Source organism: Anastrepha obliqua, chromosome 5 (assembly GCF_027943255.1).
Source record: "Anastrepha obliqua isolate idAnaObli1 chromosome 5, idAnaObli1_1.0, whole genome shotgun sequence".
NCBI lineage: Eukaryota > Metazoa > Arthropoda > Insecta > Diptera > Tephritidae > Anastrepha > Anastrepha obliqua.
The window spans coordinates 36,588,261-36,604,577 of record NC_072896.1 but is presented as its reverse complement, the minus strand read 5'-3'; the positions used below and the strand labels follow the sequence as shown (position 1 = coordinate 36,604,577).

Sequence of the window (16,317 nt, the reverse complement as noted above, 5' to 3'; positions counted from 1 at the left end):
TACAATATATAAATAAAGATGTCTGATTCAGTTGCTGTTGTGAATGTAAGCTCCCCAGTAGCTACTGCTGCTACTATTGCTGAAAAGAAAGTTGTTGCCAAAAAGGTTAAGGCAGCTAAACCCAAAAAGCCGTCGGTTGCCCCTACCCATCCACCAACACAACAAATGGTCGACGCATCAATTAAGAATTTAAAGGAACGTGGCGGTTCATCACTCTTGGCGATTAAGAAATATATTAGTGCGACATACAAATGTGATGTCCAAAAATTGGCACCATTCATTAAACGTTATTTGAAATCGGCTGTTACAAGTGGAAAACTAATTCAAACCAAAGGAAAAGGTGCGTCCGGTTCATTCAAACTATCAGTTGCAGCCAGTAAATCAAGCGAGGGAAAATTGAAATCAAAAGTCGTAAAATCAGCAGAGAAGGTTAAGGCTAAAAAGAAGGCAGCAGATAGTGGTGCATCAAAGAAAAAATCGTTGAGTAAAGTCAAAAAGGCGGCAAGTGGTGAGAAAAAGGTAAAAAAAGCTGTTGCCAGTAAGAAAACAGCTGAAAAGAAGAAAACTGAAAAGGCTAAGGCGAAAGATGCAAAAAAGGGTGGCGCATTAAAAGTGAAACCAACTAAAGCCAAATCTGCAACTGCTAAACCAAAAGCAGCTAAAGCAAAAGCAACTGCTGCTAAATCCAAGAAGTCTGCATCGAATAAAAAGCCAGCCGCAAAAAAACCTACAGCAGCAGGTAAAAAGTAAATAATTTACGGTGTTTGTAAGTGAGTTATAAACGGAACCTTCATGGTAAATTAATAATAAGCCCTTTTCAGGGCTACAAAATCTCTTAACAAAAAGATCAAAAGTGAATTTATTCCTTACAGTGTGTAGAAAACATTAAAAAAATAAAAACCAAGTAGTTCAACAAAATCATATTTAATAGACTAATGAAACCATATGAATATATTCTTCAATATTAAGGAATTTTTAAATTAATTTCAATGTGCATACATATGTAGAGATATTAATCAACAATTTTTTATCCTCTTTGTTAATTTATATTTTATGGCCCTGAAAAGGGCCTTGTTTTGTTAATATATTTATATACCATTAGTTCAGTTGGAAAAATTATTTGGAACTGGTATATTTGGTAACAGCTTTGGTACCTTCACTGACGGCATGTTTGGCCAATTCACCGGGCAAGAGTAAACGTACAGCAGTTTGAATTTCGCGACTGGTGATGGTTGAACGTTTGTTATAGTGAGCTAAACGCGACGCTTCCGCAGCAATGCGCTCAAAGATGTCATTCACAAAACTATTCATAATGCTCATGGCCTTGGATGAAATACCGGTATCAGGATGTACTTGTTTCAACACTTTATAGATGTAGATGGCATAACTTTCCTTCCTCTTACGCTTCTTTTTCTTATCATTTTTAGTAATATTCTTTTGAGCCTTACCGGCTTTCTTCGCTGCTTTTCCACTAGTTTTTGGCGGCATTTTAATTTCTTCACAACTTTGACGATTTTATGATTTTATTTTCACTCGCACTGTCACTTATTATACCTACCATTTGTCGTGTGCATGCTTAAGTGTATATTTGCCGACCAACTCTTCGGCGAGATAATACGAAGTAGTAGTATACGCACGATGCTCAACAGCACAGTACAGGGGTTGGTGCTCAGCATAGCGAAAAAGTATATAAGCAGCGCACATTTTGTGTATCAGTGATTAGTGTGCTTATACATTGAGTATAATACATTACATTGCTTTTTAGTGTAGTGAAGTGAACAATCTATAGCAGTGAAAATGTCAGGCCGTGGTAAAGGTGGTAAAGTTAAGGGAAAGGCAAAGTCCCGTTCAAATCGTGCTGGTCTTCAATTTCCAGTTGGTCGTATTCATCGTTTGTTGCGCAAAGGCAATTATGCTGAGCGTGTTGGTGCCGGTGCTCCAGTTTATCTAGCTGCAGTTATGGAATATTTAGCAGCTGAAGTTCTTGAATTGGCTGGTAATGCTGCTCGTGATAACAAAAAGACAAGAATCATCCCACGTCATTTACAATTGGCCATCCGCAACGATGAAGAATTGAATAAATTGTTGTCTGGTGTAACTATTGCTCAAGGTGGTGTTTTGCCTAATATTCAAGCTGTACTTTTGCCAAAGAAGACCGAAAAGAAAGCATAAAGTGAAAAATATAGGCGAATTATAATTATAAATACCGACGCAAACAAACCGTCCTTTTCAGGACGACAAAATACATTTACAAAGAGATTTAAATAATTTTCCTAATAAATGTGTTATTTTTTCATACACTTAGACGCATGTATATTTGCGCCAAAACTGCGGCATATAAACTGGTTATGTATACATATTCATTCATACATGTGTATACATGCCTACAGGCTGTACTAAAAAACGCTCGTGTATAAATGATGTGGAGTAGACAAAGAAATGTATATGTATGTTTGTATGTGTGTACTACGTACATTAACGAAAACACAAAAATATCTACACATATATGTATACGCATAAATATTCCAATAACATTGTTGATCTTTTTCGTTTAACAAATTGTGGTCCTGAAAAGGACCATTTTTTAAAATATATTAGTTTTCTTATTCATTTAATATTCTTAATAAAGAACGTGGCATCCCATTATGTGTATTATATTTTTGTACATATTACCGAATTGCGCCAAAATTGCTGCTTTGCTGCTTATTAACTGGTTATGTGCGCATATACATACGTACATAAACGTGTATACATGCATGCCGACTATACTTAAAAGCACACGAGTATAAACGATGTGGAGTAGATAAAGAACTGTACATGTACTACATACATTTACGAAAACACAAAAATACCTACACATATAGGTATGTATATGCATAAATATTTCAATAAAATTTTTGATCTTTTTTGTTTAACAAATTGTGGTCCTGAAAAGGACCGTTTTTTTATATGTTTTCTTATTGATTTAAGCACGTTCACCACGAATACGTCTAGCCAATTGAATATCTTTTGGCATAATTGTAACACGCTTAGCATGGATGGCACACAAATTGGTATCTTCAAAAAGACCAACCAAGTATGCTTCACTTGCTTCTTGTAGAGCCATAACAGCAGAACTTTGGAAACGTAGATCTGTTTTGAAATCTTGCGCTATTTCACGAACCAAGCGCTGGAATGGCAATTTGCGTATCAATAATTCGGTACTCTTTTGATAGCGACGAATTTCACGCAACGCCACTGTACCTGGACGATAACGATGTGGCTTTTTAACTCCACCAGTTGCTGGTGCACTTTTGCGTGCTGCTTTTGTCGCCAATTGTTTACGTGGTGCCTTTCCACCAGTCGATTTTCGGGCTGTTTGCTTTGTACGAGCCATTTTTCACTACTCACTTTTTTTATTATTTGTCACACTGATTTGAACACTATAGAACACTATACACTGTACACTGTACCTATAACAAATTGTATAACGTTCACAACCTAAGTAGCAATTCCAACTAATATGTTTCACAAGTCCATGTATTATGAGGTATGTGTTGAAGCGAGATAGATGTATGGCGTACCTTTTGTCTTGTGTATTGCAGTTGTGAGATTTTGGTATAAATAGATGTGCTCTCGCTTCTGTTATTTCATTGGTGGTGAAGTGTCACAGTGTTAAAGTGTTAAATTCTTACTTGTGCAAATAGTAAATACTACAATAAAAAATGACTGGTCGCGGCAAAGGTGGTAAAGGTTTGGGAAAAGGTGGCGCCAAACGTCATCGCAAAGTTTTACGTGATAACATCCAAGGTATCACTAAACCAGCTATTCGACGTTTAGCTCGTCGTGGTGGTGTAAAACGTATATCTGGTTTGATATATGAAGAAACTCGTGGTGTTTTAAAAGTATTTTTGGAGAATGTTATCCGTGATGCAGTTACCTATACTGAACATGCCAAAAGGAAAACAGTTACAGCTATGGATGTTGTGTACGCTTTAAAGAGACAAGGCCGTACTTTATACGGTTTCGGCGGTTAAATAATTTCTTGGGTACATATTTGAAAAACATAAAAAACGGTCCTTTTCAGGACCACAATATTCTTTTAACAAAGATTCAAAATTTTGTTCAATTAAAATTTTAAACGAACGCACAATTCTGTTGTGATTCTATATTGCATGAGCACGAGTACATACATATGTACATACTCATTATACAATTAACACGTTCGCGGACGTGAATGCTATAGCATTTATTTTTATAGTGATGCAAAATGACGTGATGCTACAGCATTCAAATTTTAAAGCCAAGTTTTGTTCATTTAATTTCATGTAACTTTAAGTTTTTGTAATTAATATACATTTTAAAGTAATGACCACTTGATTCATTAAGTACTTTCATATAACAGTTAAAATACGATGTTCTGACTACACTTATAATATATGTGTAATCAGATTTAGGATTTTGCAACTAGTTTCAAAAATAATTGCCTGTCTATTTTTGCAGCTTCCAGAAATTTTTAGTGTCCGCGATCGTGTTAAATAGATTATGACTGTATTTTAACACCCAGGCCTCTAACCTGATATATTTAATTTTTAAATAATTTTTTTCGCTACATACATAAATACAACTTTTTAAAAATATATTTGTAGTTAAAATTATATTTTTATATTTATATTTATTTCTTTAACGTTGGAATACAATCATACTCTTACTACCTTTGCCTTTTGCCTTCGTCAAGCATACAAGTAGTATACTTGTATGTAAACACGTATGTACATATGGGAATTTTGTATCTTGCTTTGACATATATTGCAAATTTTTAAAGAAAAAGTTACATTTTTTTATTAATAACAATAATATTTAATTAATTAAATAAAAAATTTTGTATGCACACATATGTATATATATAATATATATATATATTTATTGATCAGTGAATATTTGAATTAATATCAAAAAATTAAGTAATATATTAAAATAAAATTTACATAATCCACATTAGTCAAATTTAATTATTTCATTACCATCATTCATTTCAACCAAAATTAAAGTTTTCAATATTCATCAAAATACTGGATTATTTCATGCATCCAACTAACGCCACTGAGAATTGCTCTGGTGATACCATTGAGATATTTAATTTTATTTTTTCAAACATATTATTTTAAGTAATATATAAAATAACCTGTTTAGATGATTGATAATTTGATATATTTTATATTTTCAATAGTTATAATTGATTTATATTAAGGAGTTTTAAGAAAATCTACTAAAACTAGCGAAAATTTAATATTTTGAGTACAAAGTTTCGACTAAAACACTCGTTACAAGAAAAATATTGATTTTATTCCAATTTAAGTATATTGATATGAAAGTGACTCATGCATACTATCGTTTTACATATAAATTTGTTGAATTAGTAAATTCAATGAATTTTAGTGAATTAAATAAATCTTAAAGTTTGTCATATAGAAGCACTAAATAGCACTGGAACGTGAAAATTTGATTATCATCTTTTCGCTCTGCTTCTCAAATTTTGAAGGGAGTTAAACTACATATTGGATTCCAGAAATTCTCTTAATTTACCAGTGCTCTATTAGTGTAGTGCATACAGTGCATAAAGTGAGTGAAGTGTATAAAGTGTATAATACATACGTGGAATTTGAATTGAGGTTTTAATCTACAATATATAAATAAAGATGTCTGATTCAGTTGCTGTTGTGAATGTAAGCTCCCCAGTAGCTACTGCTGCTACTATTGCTGAAAAGAAAGTTGTTGCCAAAAAGGTTAAGGCAGCTAAACCCAAAAAGCCGTCGGTTGCCCCTACCCATCCACCAACACAACAAATGGTCGACGCATCAATTAAGAATTTAAAGGAACGTGGCGGTTCATCACTCTTGGCGATTAAGAAATATATTAGTGCGACATACAAATGTGATGCCCAAAAATTGGCACCATTCATTAAACGTTATTTGAAATCGGCTGTTACAAGTGGAAAACTAATTCAAACCAAAGGAAAAGGTGCGTCCGGTTCATTCAAACTATCAGTTGCAGCCAGTAAATCAAGCGAGGGAAAATTGAAATCAAAAGCCGTAAAATCAGCAGAGAAGGTTAAGGCTAAAAAGAAGGCAGCAGATAGTGGTGCATCAAAGAAAAAATCGTTGAGTAAAGTCAAAAAGGCGGCAAGTGGTGAGAAAAAGGTAAAAAAAGCTGTTGCCAGTAAGAAAACAGCTGAAAAGAAGAAAACTGAAAAGGCTAAGGCGAAAGATGCAAAAAAGGGTGGCGCATTAAAAGTGAAACCAACTAAAGCCAAATCTGCAACTGCTAAACCAAAAGCAGCTAAAGCAAAAGCAACTGCTGCTAAATCCAAGAAGTCTGCATCGAATAAAAAGCCAGCCGCAAAAAAACCTACAGCAGCAGGTAAAAAGTAAATAATTTACGGTGTTTGTAAGTGAGTTATAAACGGAACCTTCATGGTAAATTAATAATAAGCCCTTTTCAGGGCTACAAAATCTCTTAACAAAAAGATCAAAAGTGAATTTATTCCTTACAGTGTGTAGAAAACATTAAAAAAATAAAAACCAAGTAGTTCAACAAAATCATATTTAATAGACTAATGAAACCATATGAATATATTCTTCAATATTAAGGAATTTTTAAATTAATTTCAATGTGCATACATATGTACATATGTAGAGATATTAATCAACAATTTTTTATCCTCTTTGTTAATTTATATTTTATGGCCCTGAAAAGGGCCTTGTTTTGTTAATATATTTATATACCATTAGTTCAGTTGGAAAAATTATTTGGAACTGGTATATTTGGTAACAGCTTTGGTACCTTCACTGACGGCATGTTTGGCCAATTCACCGGGCAAGAGTAAACGTACAGCAGTTTGAATTTCGCGACTGGTGATGGTTGAACGTTTGTTATAGTGAGCTAAACGCGACGCTTCCGCAGCAATGCGCTCAAAGATGTCATTCACAAAACTATTCATAATGCTCATGGCCTTGGATGAAATACCGGTATCAGGATGTACTTGTTTCAACACTTTATAGATGTAGATGGCATAACTTTCCTTCCTCTTACGCTTCTTTTTCTTATCATTTTTAGTAATATTCTTTTGAGCCTTACCGGCTTTCTTCGCTGCTTTTCCACTAGTTTTTGGCGGCATTTTAATTTCTTCACAACTTTGACGATTTTATGATTTTATTTTCACTCGCACTGTCACTTATTATACCTACCATTTGTCGTGTGCATGCTTAAGTGTATATTTGCCGACCAACTCTTCGGCGAGATAATACGAAGTAGTAGTATACGCACGATGCTCAACAGCACAGTACAGGGGTTGGTGCTCAGCATAGCGAAAAAGTATATAAGCAGCGCACATTTTGTGTATCAGTGATTAGTGTGCTTATACATTGAGTATAATACATTACATTGCTTTTTAGTGTAGTGAAGTGAACAATCTATAGCAGTGAAAATGTCAGGCCGTGGTAAAGGTGGTAAAGTTAAGGGAAAGGCAAAGTCCCGTTCAAATCGTGCTGGTCTTCAATTTCCAGTTGGTCGTATTCATCGTTTGTTGCGCAAAGGCAATTATGCTGAGCGTGTTGGTGCCGGTGCTCCAGTTTATCTAGCTGCAGTTATGGAATATTTAGCAGCTGAAGTTCTTGAATTGGCTGGTAATGCTGCTCGTGATAACAAAAAGACAAGAATCATCCCACGTCATTTACAATTGGCCATCCGCAACGATGAAGAATTGAATAAATTGTTGTCTGGTGTAACTATTGCTCAAGGTGGTGTTTTGCCTAATATTCAAGCTGTACTTTTGCCAAAGAAGACCGAAAAGAAAGCATAAAGTGAAAAATATAGGCGAATTATAATTATAAATACCGACGCAAACAAACCGTCCTTTTCAGGACGACAAAATACATTTACAAAGAGATTTAAATAATTTTCCTAATAAATGTGTTATTTTTTCATACATTTAGACGCATGTATATTTGCGCCAAAACTGCGGCATATAAACTGGTTATGTATACATATTCACTCATACATGTGTATACATGCCAACAGACTGTACTAAAAAACGCTCGTGTATAAATGATGTGGAGTAGACAAAGAAATGTATATGTATGTTTGTATGTGTGTACTACGTACATTAACGAAAACACAAAAATATCTACACATATATGTATACGCATAAATATTCCAATAACACTGTTGATCTTTTTCGTTTAACAAATTGTGGTCCTGAAAAGGACCATTTTTTAAAATAGTTTTCTTATTCATTTAATATTCTTAATAAAGAACGTGGCATCCCATTATGTGTATTATATTTTTATACATATTACCGAATGCGCCAAAATTGCTGCTTATTAACTGGTTATGTGCGCTTATACGTACATAAACGTGTATACATGCATGCCGACTATACTTAAAAGCACACGAGTATAAACGATGTGGAGTAGATAAAGAACTGTACATGTACTACATACATTTACGAAAACACAAAACTACCTACACATATAGGTACATATGTATATGCATAAATATTTCAATTAAATTTTTGATCTTTTTCGTTTAACAAATTGTGGTCCTGAAAAGGACCGTTTTTTCACAAGTTTTCTTATTGATTTAAGCACGTTCACCACGAATACGTCTAGCCAATTGAATATCTTTTGGCATAATTGTAACACGCTTAGCATGGATGGCACACAAGTTGGTATCTTCAAAAAGACCAACCAAGTATGCTTCACTTGCTTCTTGTAGAGCCATAACAGCAGAACTTTGGAAACGTAGATCTGTTTTGAAATCTTGCGCTATTTCACGAACCAAGCGCTGGAATGGCAATTTGCGTATCAATAATTCGGTACTCTTTTGATAGCGACGAATTTCACGCAACGCCACTGTACCTGGACGATAACGATGTGGCTTTTTAACTCCACCAGTTGCTGGTGCACTTTTGCGTGCTGCTTTTGTCGCCAATTGTTTACGTGGTGCCTTTCCACCAGTCGATTTTCGGGCTGTTTGCTTTGTACGAGCCATTTTTCACTACTCACTTTTTTTATTATTTGTCACACTGATTTGAACACTATAGAACACTATACACTGTACACTGTACCTATAACAAATTGTATAACGTTCACAACCTAAGTAGCAATTCCAACTAATATGTTTCACAAGTCCATGTATTATGAGGTATGTGTTGAAGCGAGATAGATGTATGGCGTACCTTTTGTCTTGTGTATTGCAGTTGTGAGATTTTGGTATAAATAGATGTGCTCTCGCTTCTGTTATTTCATTGGTGGTGAAGTGTCACAGTGTTAAAGTGTTAAATTCTTACTTGTGCAAATAGTAAATACTACAATAAAAAATGACTGGTCGCGGCAAAGGTGGTAAAGGTTTGGGAAAAGGTGGAGCCAAACGTCATCGCAAAGTTTTACGTGATAACATCCAAGGTATCACTAAACCAGCTATTCGACGTTTAGCTCGTCGTGGTGGTGTAAAACGTATATCTGGTTTGATATATGAAGAAACTCGTGGTGTTTTAAAAGTATTTTTGGAGAATGTTATCCGTGATGCAGTTACCTATACTGAACATGCCAAAAGGAAAACAGTTACAGCTATGGATGTTGTGTACGCTTTAAAGAGACAAGGCCGTACTTTATACGGTTTCGGCGGTTAAATAATTTCTTGGGTACATATTTGAAAAACATAAAAAACGGTCCTTTTCAGGACCACAATATTCTTTTAACAAAGATTCAAAATTTTGTTCAATTAAAATTTTAAACGAACGCACAATTCTGTTGTGATTCTATATTGCATGAGCACGAGTACATACATATGTACATACTCATTATACAATTAACACGTTCGCGGACGTGAATGCTATAGCATTTATTTTTATAGTGATGCAAAATGACGTGATGCTACAGCATTCAAATTTTAAAGCCAAGTTTTGTTCATTTAATTTCATGTAACTTTAAGTTTTTGTAATTAATATACATTTTAAAGTAATGACCACTTGATTCATTAAGTACTTTCATATAACAGTTAAAATACGATGTTCTGACTACACTTATAATATATGTGTAATCAGATTTAGGATTTTGCAACTAGTTTCAAAAATAATTGCCTGTCTATTTTTGCAGCTTCCAGAAATTTTTAGTGTCCGCGATCGTGTTAAATAGATTATGACTGTATTTTAACACCCAGGCCTCTAACCTGATATATTTAATTTTTAAATAATTTTTTTCGCTACATACATAAATACAACTTTTTAAAAATATATTTGTAGTTAAAATTATATTTTTATATTTATATTTATTTCTTTAACGTTGGAATACAATCATACTCTTACTACCTTTGCCTTTTGCCTTCGTCAAGCATACAAGTAGTATACTTGTATGTAAACACGTATGTACATATGGGAATTTTGTATCTTGCTTTGACATATATTGCAAATTTTTAAAGAAAAAGTTACATTTTTTTATTAATAACAATAATATTTAATTAATTAAATAAAAAATTTTGTATGCACACATATGTATATATATAATATATATATATATTTATTGATCAGTGAATATTTGAATTAATATCAAAAAATTAAGTAATATATTAAAATAAAATTTACATAATCCACATTAGTCAAATTTAATTATTTCATTACCATCATTCATTTCAACCAAAATTAAAGTTTTCAATATTCATCAAAATACTGGATTATTTCATGCATCCAACTAACGCCACTGAGAATTGCTCTGGTGATACCATTGAGATATTTAATTTTATTTTTTCAAACATATTATTTTAAGTAATATATAAAATAACCTGTTTAGATGATTGATAATTTGATATATTTTATATTTTCAATAGTTATAATTGATTTATATTAAGGAGTTTTAAGAAAATCTACTAAAACTAGCGAAAATTTAATATTTTGAGTACAAAGTTTCGACTAAAACACTCGTTACAAGAAAAATATTGATTTTATTCCAATTTAAGTATATTGATATGAAAGTGACTCATGCATACTATCGTTTTACATATAAATTTGTTGAATTAGTAAATTCAATGAATTTTAGTGAATTAAATAAATCTTAAAGTTTGTCATATAGAAGCACTAAATAGCACTGGAACGTGAAAATTTGATTATCATCTTTTCGCTCTGCTTCTCAAATTTTGAAGGGAGTTAAACTACATATTGGATTCCAGAAATTCTCTTAATTTACCAGTGCTCTATTAGTGTAGTGCATACAGTGCATAAAGTGAGTGAAGTGTATAAAGTGTATAATACATACGTGGAATTTGAATTGAGGTTTTAATCTACAATATATAAATAAAGATGTCTGATTCAGTTGCTGTTGTGAATGTAAGCTCCCCAGTAGCTACTGCTGCTACTATTGCTGAAAAGAAAGTTGTTGCCAAAAAGGTTAAGGCAGCTAAACCCAAAAAGCCGTCGGTTGCCCCTACCCATCCACCAACACAACAAATGGTCGACGCATCAATTAAGAATTTAAAGGAACGTGGCGGTTCATCACTCTTGGCGATTAAGAAATATATTAGTGCGACATACAAATGTGATGTCCAAAAATTGGCACCATTCATTAAACGTTATTTGAAATCGGCTGTTACAAGTGGAAAACTAATTCAAACCAAAGGAAAAGGTGCGTCCGGTTCATTCAAACTATCAGTTGCAGCCAGTAAATCAAGCGAGGGAAAATTGAAATCAAAAGCCGTAAAATCAGCAGAGAAGGTTAAGGCTAAAAAGAAGGCAGCAGATAGTGGTGCATCAAAGAAAAAATCGTTGAGTAAAGTCAAAAAGGCGGCAAGTGGTGAGAAAAAGGTAAAAAAAGCTGTTGCCAGTAAGAAAACAGCTGAAAAGAAGAAAACTGAAAAGGCTAAGGCGAAAGATGCAAAAAAGGGTGGCGCATTAAAAGTGAAACCAACTAAAGCCAAATCTGCAACTGCTAAACCAAAAGCAGCTAAAGCAAAAGCAACTGCTGCTAAATCCAAGAAGTCTGCATCGAATAAAAAGCCAGCCGCAAAAAAACCTACAGCAGCAGGTAAAAAGTAAATAATTTACGGTGTTTGTAAGTGAGTTATAAACGGAACCTTCATGGTAAATTAATAATAAGCCCTTTTCAGGGCTACAAAATCTCTTAACAAAAAGATCAAAAGTGAATTTATTCCTTACAGTGTGTAGAAAACATTAAAAAAATAAAAACCAAGTAGTTCAACAAAATCATATTTAATAGACTAATGAAACCATATGAATATATTCTTCAATATTAAGGAATTTTTAAATTAATTTCAATGTGCATACATATGTACATATGTAGAGATATTAATCAACAATTTTTTATCCTCTTTGTTAATTTATATTTTATGGCCCTGAAAAGGGCCTTGTTTTGTTAATATATTTATATACCATTAGTTCAGTTGGAAAAATTATTTGGAACTGGTATATTTGGTAACAGCTTTGGTACCTTCACTGACGGCATGTTTGGCCAATTCACCGGGCAAGAGTAAACGTACAGCAGTTTGAATTTCGCGACTGGTGATGGTTGAACGTTTGTTATAGTGAGCTAAACGCGACGCTTCCGCAGCAATGCGCTCAAAGATGTCATTCACAAAACTATTCATAATGCTCATGGCCTTGGATGAAATACCGGTATCAGGATGTACTTGTTTCAACACTTTATAGATGTAGATGGCATAACTTTCCTTCCTCTTACGCTTCTTTTTCTTATCATTTTTAGTAATATTCTTTTGAGCCTTACCGGCTTTCTTCGCTGCTTTTCCACTAGTTTTTGGCGGCATTTTAATTTCTTCACAACTTTGACGATTTTATGATTTTATTTTCACTCGCACTGTCACTTATTATACCTACCATTTGTCGTGTGCATGCTTAAGTGTATATTTGCCGACCAACTCTTCGGCGAGATAATACGAAGTAGTAGTATACGCACGATGCTCAACAGCACAGTACAGGGGTTGGTGCTCAGCATAGCGAAAAAGTATATAAGCAGCGCACATTTTGTGTATCAGTGATTAGTGTGCTTATACATTGAGTATAATACATTACATTGCTTTTTAGTGTAGTGAAGTGAACAATCTATAGCAGTGAAAATGTCAGGCCGTGGTAAAGGTGGTAAAGTTAAGGGAAAGGCAAAGTCCCGTTCAAATCGTGCTGGTCTTCAATTTCCAGTTGGTCGTATTCATCGTTTGTTGCGCAAAGGCAATTATGCTGAGCGTGTTGGTGCCGGTGCTCCAGTTTATCTAGCTGCAGTTATGGAATATTTAGCAGCTGAAGTTCTTGAATTGGCTGGTAATGCTGCTCGTGATAACAAAAAGACAAGAATCATCCCACGTCATTTACAATTGGCCATCCGCAACGATGAAGAATTGAATAAATTGTTGTCTGGTGTAACTATTGCTCAAGGTGGTGTTTTGCCTAATATTCAAGCTGTACTTTTGCCAAAGAAGACCGAAAAGAAAGCATAAAGTGAAAAATATAGGCGAATTATAATTATAAATACCGACGCAAACAAACCGTCCTTTTCAGGACGACAAAATACATTTACAAAGAGATTTAAATAATTTTCCTAATAAATGTGTTATTTTTTCATACATTTAGACGCATGTATATTTGCGCCAAAACTGCGGCATATAAACTGGTTATGTATACATATTCACTCATACATGTGTATACATGCCAACAGACTGTACTAAAAAACGCTCGTGTATAAATGATGTGGAGTAGACAAAGAAATGTATATGTATGTTTGTATGTGTGTACTACGTACATTAACGAAAACACAAAAATATCTACACATATATGTATACGCATAAATATTCCAATAACACTGTTGATCTTTTTCGTTTAACAAATTGTGGTCCTGAAAAGGACCATTTTTTAAAATAGTTTTCTTATTCATTTAATATTCTTAATAAAGAACGTGGCATCCCATTATGTGTATTATATTTTTATACATATTACCGAATGCGCCAAAATTGCTGCTTATTAACTGGTTATGTGCGCTTATACGTACATAAACGTGTATACATGCATGCCGACTATACTTAAAAGCACACGAGTATAAACGATGTGGAGTAGATAAAGAACTGTACATGTACTACATACATTTACGAAAACACAAAACTACCTACACATATAGGTACATATGTATATGCATAAATATTTCAATTAAATTTTTGATCTTTTTCGTTTAACAAATTGTGGTCCTGAAAAGGACCGTTTTTTCACAAGTTTTCTTATTGATTTAAGCACGTTCACCACGAATACGTCTAGCCAATTGAATATCTTTTGGCATAATTGTAACACGCTTAGCATGGATGGCACACAAGTTGGTATCTTCAAAAAGACCAACCAAGTATGCTTCACTTGCTTCTTGTAGAGCCATAACAGCAGAACTTTGGAAACGTAGATCTGTTTTGAAATCTTGCGCTATTTCACGAACCAAGCGCTGGAATGGCAATTTGCGTATCAATAATTCGGTACTCTTTTGATAGCGACGAATTTCACGCAACGCCACTGTACCTGGACGATAACGATGTGGCTTTTTAACTCCACCAGTTGCTGGTGCACTTTTGCGTGCTGCTTTTGTCGCCAATTGTTTACGTGGTGCCTTTCCACCAGTCGATTTTCGGGCTGTTTGCTTTGTACGAGCCATTTTTCACTACTCACTTTTTTTATTATTTGTCACACTGATTTGAACACTATAGAACACTATACACTGTACACTGTACCTATAACAAATTGTATAACGTTCACAACCTAAGTAGCAATTCCAACTAATATGTTTCACAAGTCCATGTATTATGAGGTATGTGTTGAAGCGAGATAGATGTATGGCGTACCTTTTGTCTTGTGTATTGCAGTTGTGAGATTTTGGTATAAATAGATGTGCTCTCGCTTCTGTTATTTCATTGGTGGTGAAGTGTCACAGTGTTAAAGTGTTAAATTCTTACTTGTGCAAATAGTAAATACTACAATAAAAAATGACTGGTCGCGGCAAAGGTGGTAAAGGTTTGGGAAAAGGTGGAGCCAAACGTCATCGCAAAGTTTTACGTGATAACATCCAAGGTATCACTAAACCAGCTATTCGACGTTTAGCTCGTCGTGGTGGTGTAAAACGTATATCTGGTTTGATATATGAAGAAACTCGTGGTGTTTTAAAAGTATTTTTGGAGAATGTTATCCGTGATGCAGTTACCTATACTGAACATGCCAAAAGGAAAACAGTTACAGCTATGGATGTTGTGTACGCTTTAAAGAGACAAGGCCGTACTTTATACGGTTTCGGCGGTTAAATAATTTCTTGGGTACATATTTGAAAAACATAAAAAACGGTCCTTTTCAGGACCACAATATTCTTTTAACAAAGATTCAAAATTTTGTTCAATTAAAATTTTAAACGAACGCACAATTCTGTTGTGATTCTATATTGCATGAGCACGAGTACATACATATGTACATACTCATTATACAATTAACACGTTCGCGGACGTGAATGCTATAGCATTTATTTTTATAGTGATGCAAAATGACGTGATGCTACAGCATTCAAATTTTAAAGCCAAGTTTTGTTCATTTAATTTCATGTAACTTTAAGTTTTTGTAATTAATATACATTTTAAAGTAATGACCACTTGATTCATTAAGTACTTTCATATAACAGTTAAAATACGATGTTCTGACTACACTTATAATATATGTGTAATCAGATTTAGGATTTTGCAACTAGTTTCAAAAATAATTGCCTGTCTATTTTTGCAGCTTCCAGAAATTTTTAGTGTCCGCGATCGTGTTAAATAGATTATGACTGTATTTTAACACCCAGGCCTCTAACCTGATATATTTAATTTTTAAATAATTTTTTTCGCTACATACATAAATACAACTTTTTAAAAATATATTTGTAGTTAAAATTATATTTTTATATTTATATTTATTTCTTTAACGTTGGAATACAATCATACTCTTACTACCTTTGCCTTTTGCCTTCGTCAAGCATACAAGTAGTATACTTGTATGTAAACACGTATGTACATATGGGAATTTTGTATCTTGCTTTGACATATATTGCAAATTTTTAAAGAAAAAGTTACATTTTTTTATTAATAACAATAATATTTAATTAATTAAATAAAAAATTTTGTATGCACACATATGTATATATATAATATATATATATATTTATTGATCAGTGAATATTTGAATTAATATCAAAAAATTAAGTAATATATTAAAATAAAATTTACATAATCCACATTAGTCAAATTTAATTATTTCATTACCATCAT

General features: G+C 33.4%; 5 protein-coding genes across 5 annotated transcripts; 3 read left to right on the top strand and 2 right to left on the bottom strand.

The window, feature by feature from the left end:
• Positions 1–1,770: 1,770 nt before the first annotated feature.
• LOC129247436 (histone H2A) lies at positions 1,771–2,205 on the top strand. Its single transcript, XM_054886566.1, has one exon. It carries the CDS (start codon positions 1,798–1,800, stop codon positions 2,170–2,172), a length of 375 nt encoding a protein of 124 aa, XP_054742541.1. The 5' UTR covers positions 1,771–1,797; the 3' UTR covers positions 2,173–2,205.
• Positions 2,206–6,728: 4,523 nt separating this feature from the next.
• LOC129248260 (histone H2B) lies at positions 6,729–7,156 on the bottom strand. Its single transcript, XM_054887742.1, has one exon. The coding sequence runs from the start codon at positions 7,154–7,156 to the stop codon at positions 6,785–6,787; it is 372 nt and encodes a 123-aa protein (XP_054743717.1). The 3' UTR covers positions 6,729–6,784.
• Positions 7,157–7,438: 282 nt separating this feature from the next.
• On the top strand, positions 7,439–7,873 carry LOC129247431 (histone H2A). Its single transcript, XM_054886561.1, has one exon. The coding sequence runs from the start codon at positions 7,466–7,468 to the stop codon at positions 7,838–7,840; it is 375 nt and encodes a 124-aa protein (XP_054742536.1). The 5' UTR covers positions 7,439–7,465; the 3' UTR covers positions 7,841–7,873.
• Positions 7,874–12,382: 4,509 nt separating this feature from the next.
• On the bottom strand, positions 12,383–12,810 carry LOC129248258 (histone H2B). The gene has a single exon (XM_054887739.1). It carries the CDS (start codon positions 12,808–12,810, stop codon positions 12,439–12,441), a length of 372 nt encoding a protein of 123 aa, XP_054743714.1. The 3' UTR covers positions 12,383–12,438.
• A 282-nt stretch (positions 12,811–13,092) lies between these two features.
• LOC129247434 (histone H2A) lies at positions 13,093–13,527 on the top strand. The gene has a single exon (XM_054886563.1). The coding sequence runs from the start codon at positions 13,120–13,122 to the stop codon at positions 13,492–13,494; it is 375 nt and encodes a 124-aa protein (XP_054742538.1). The 5' UTR covers positions 13,093–13,119; the 3' UTR covers positions 13,495–13,527.
• Positions 13,528–16,317: the final 2,790 nt, after the last annotated feature.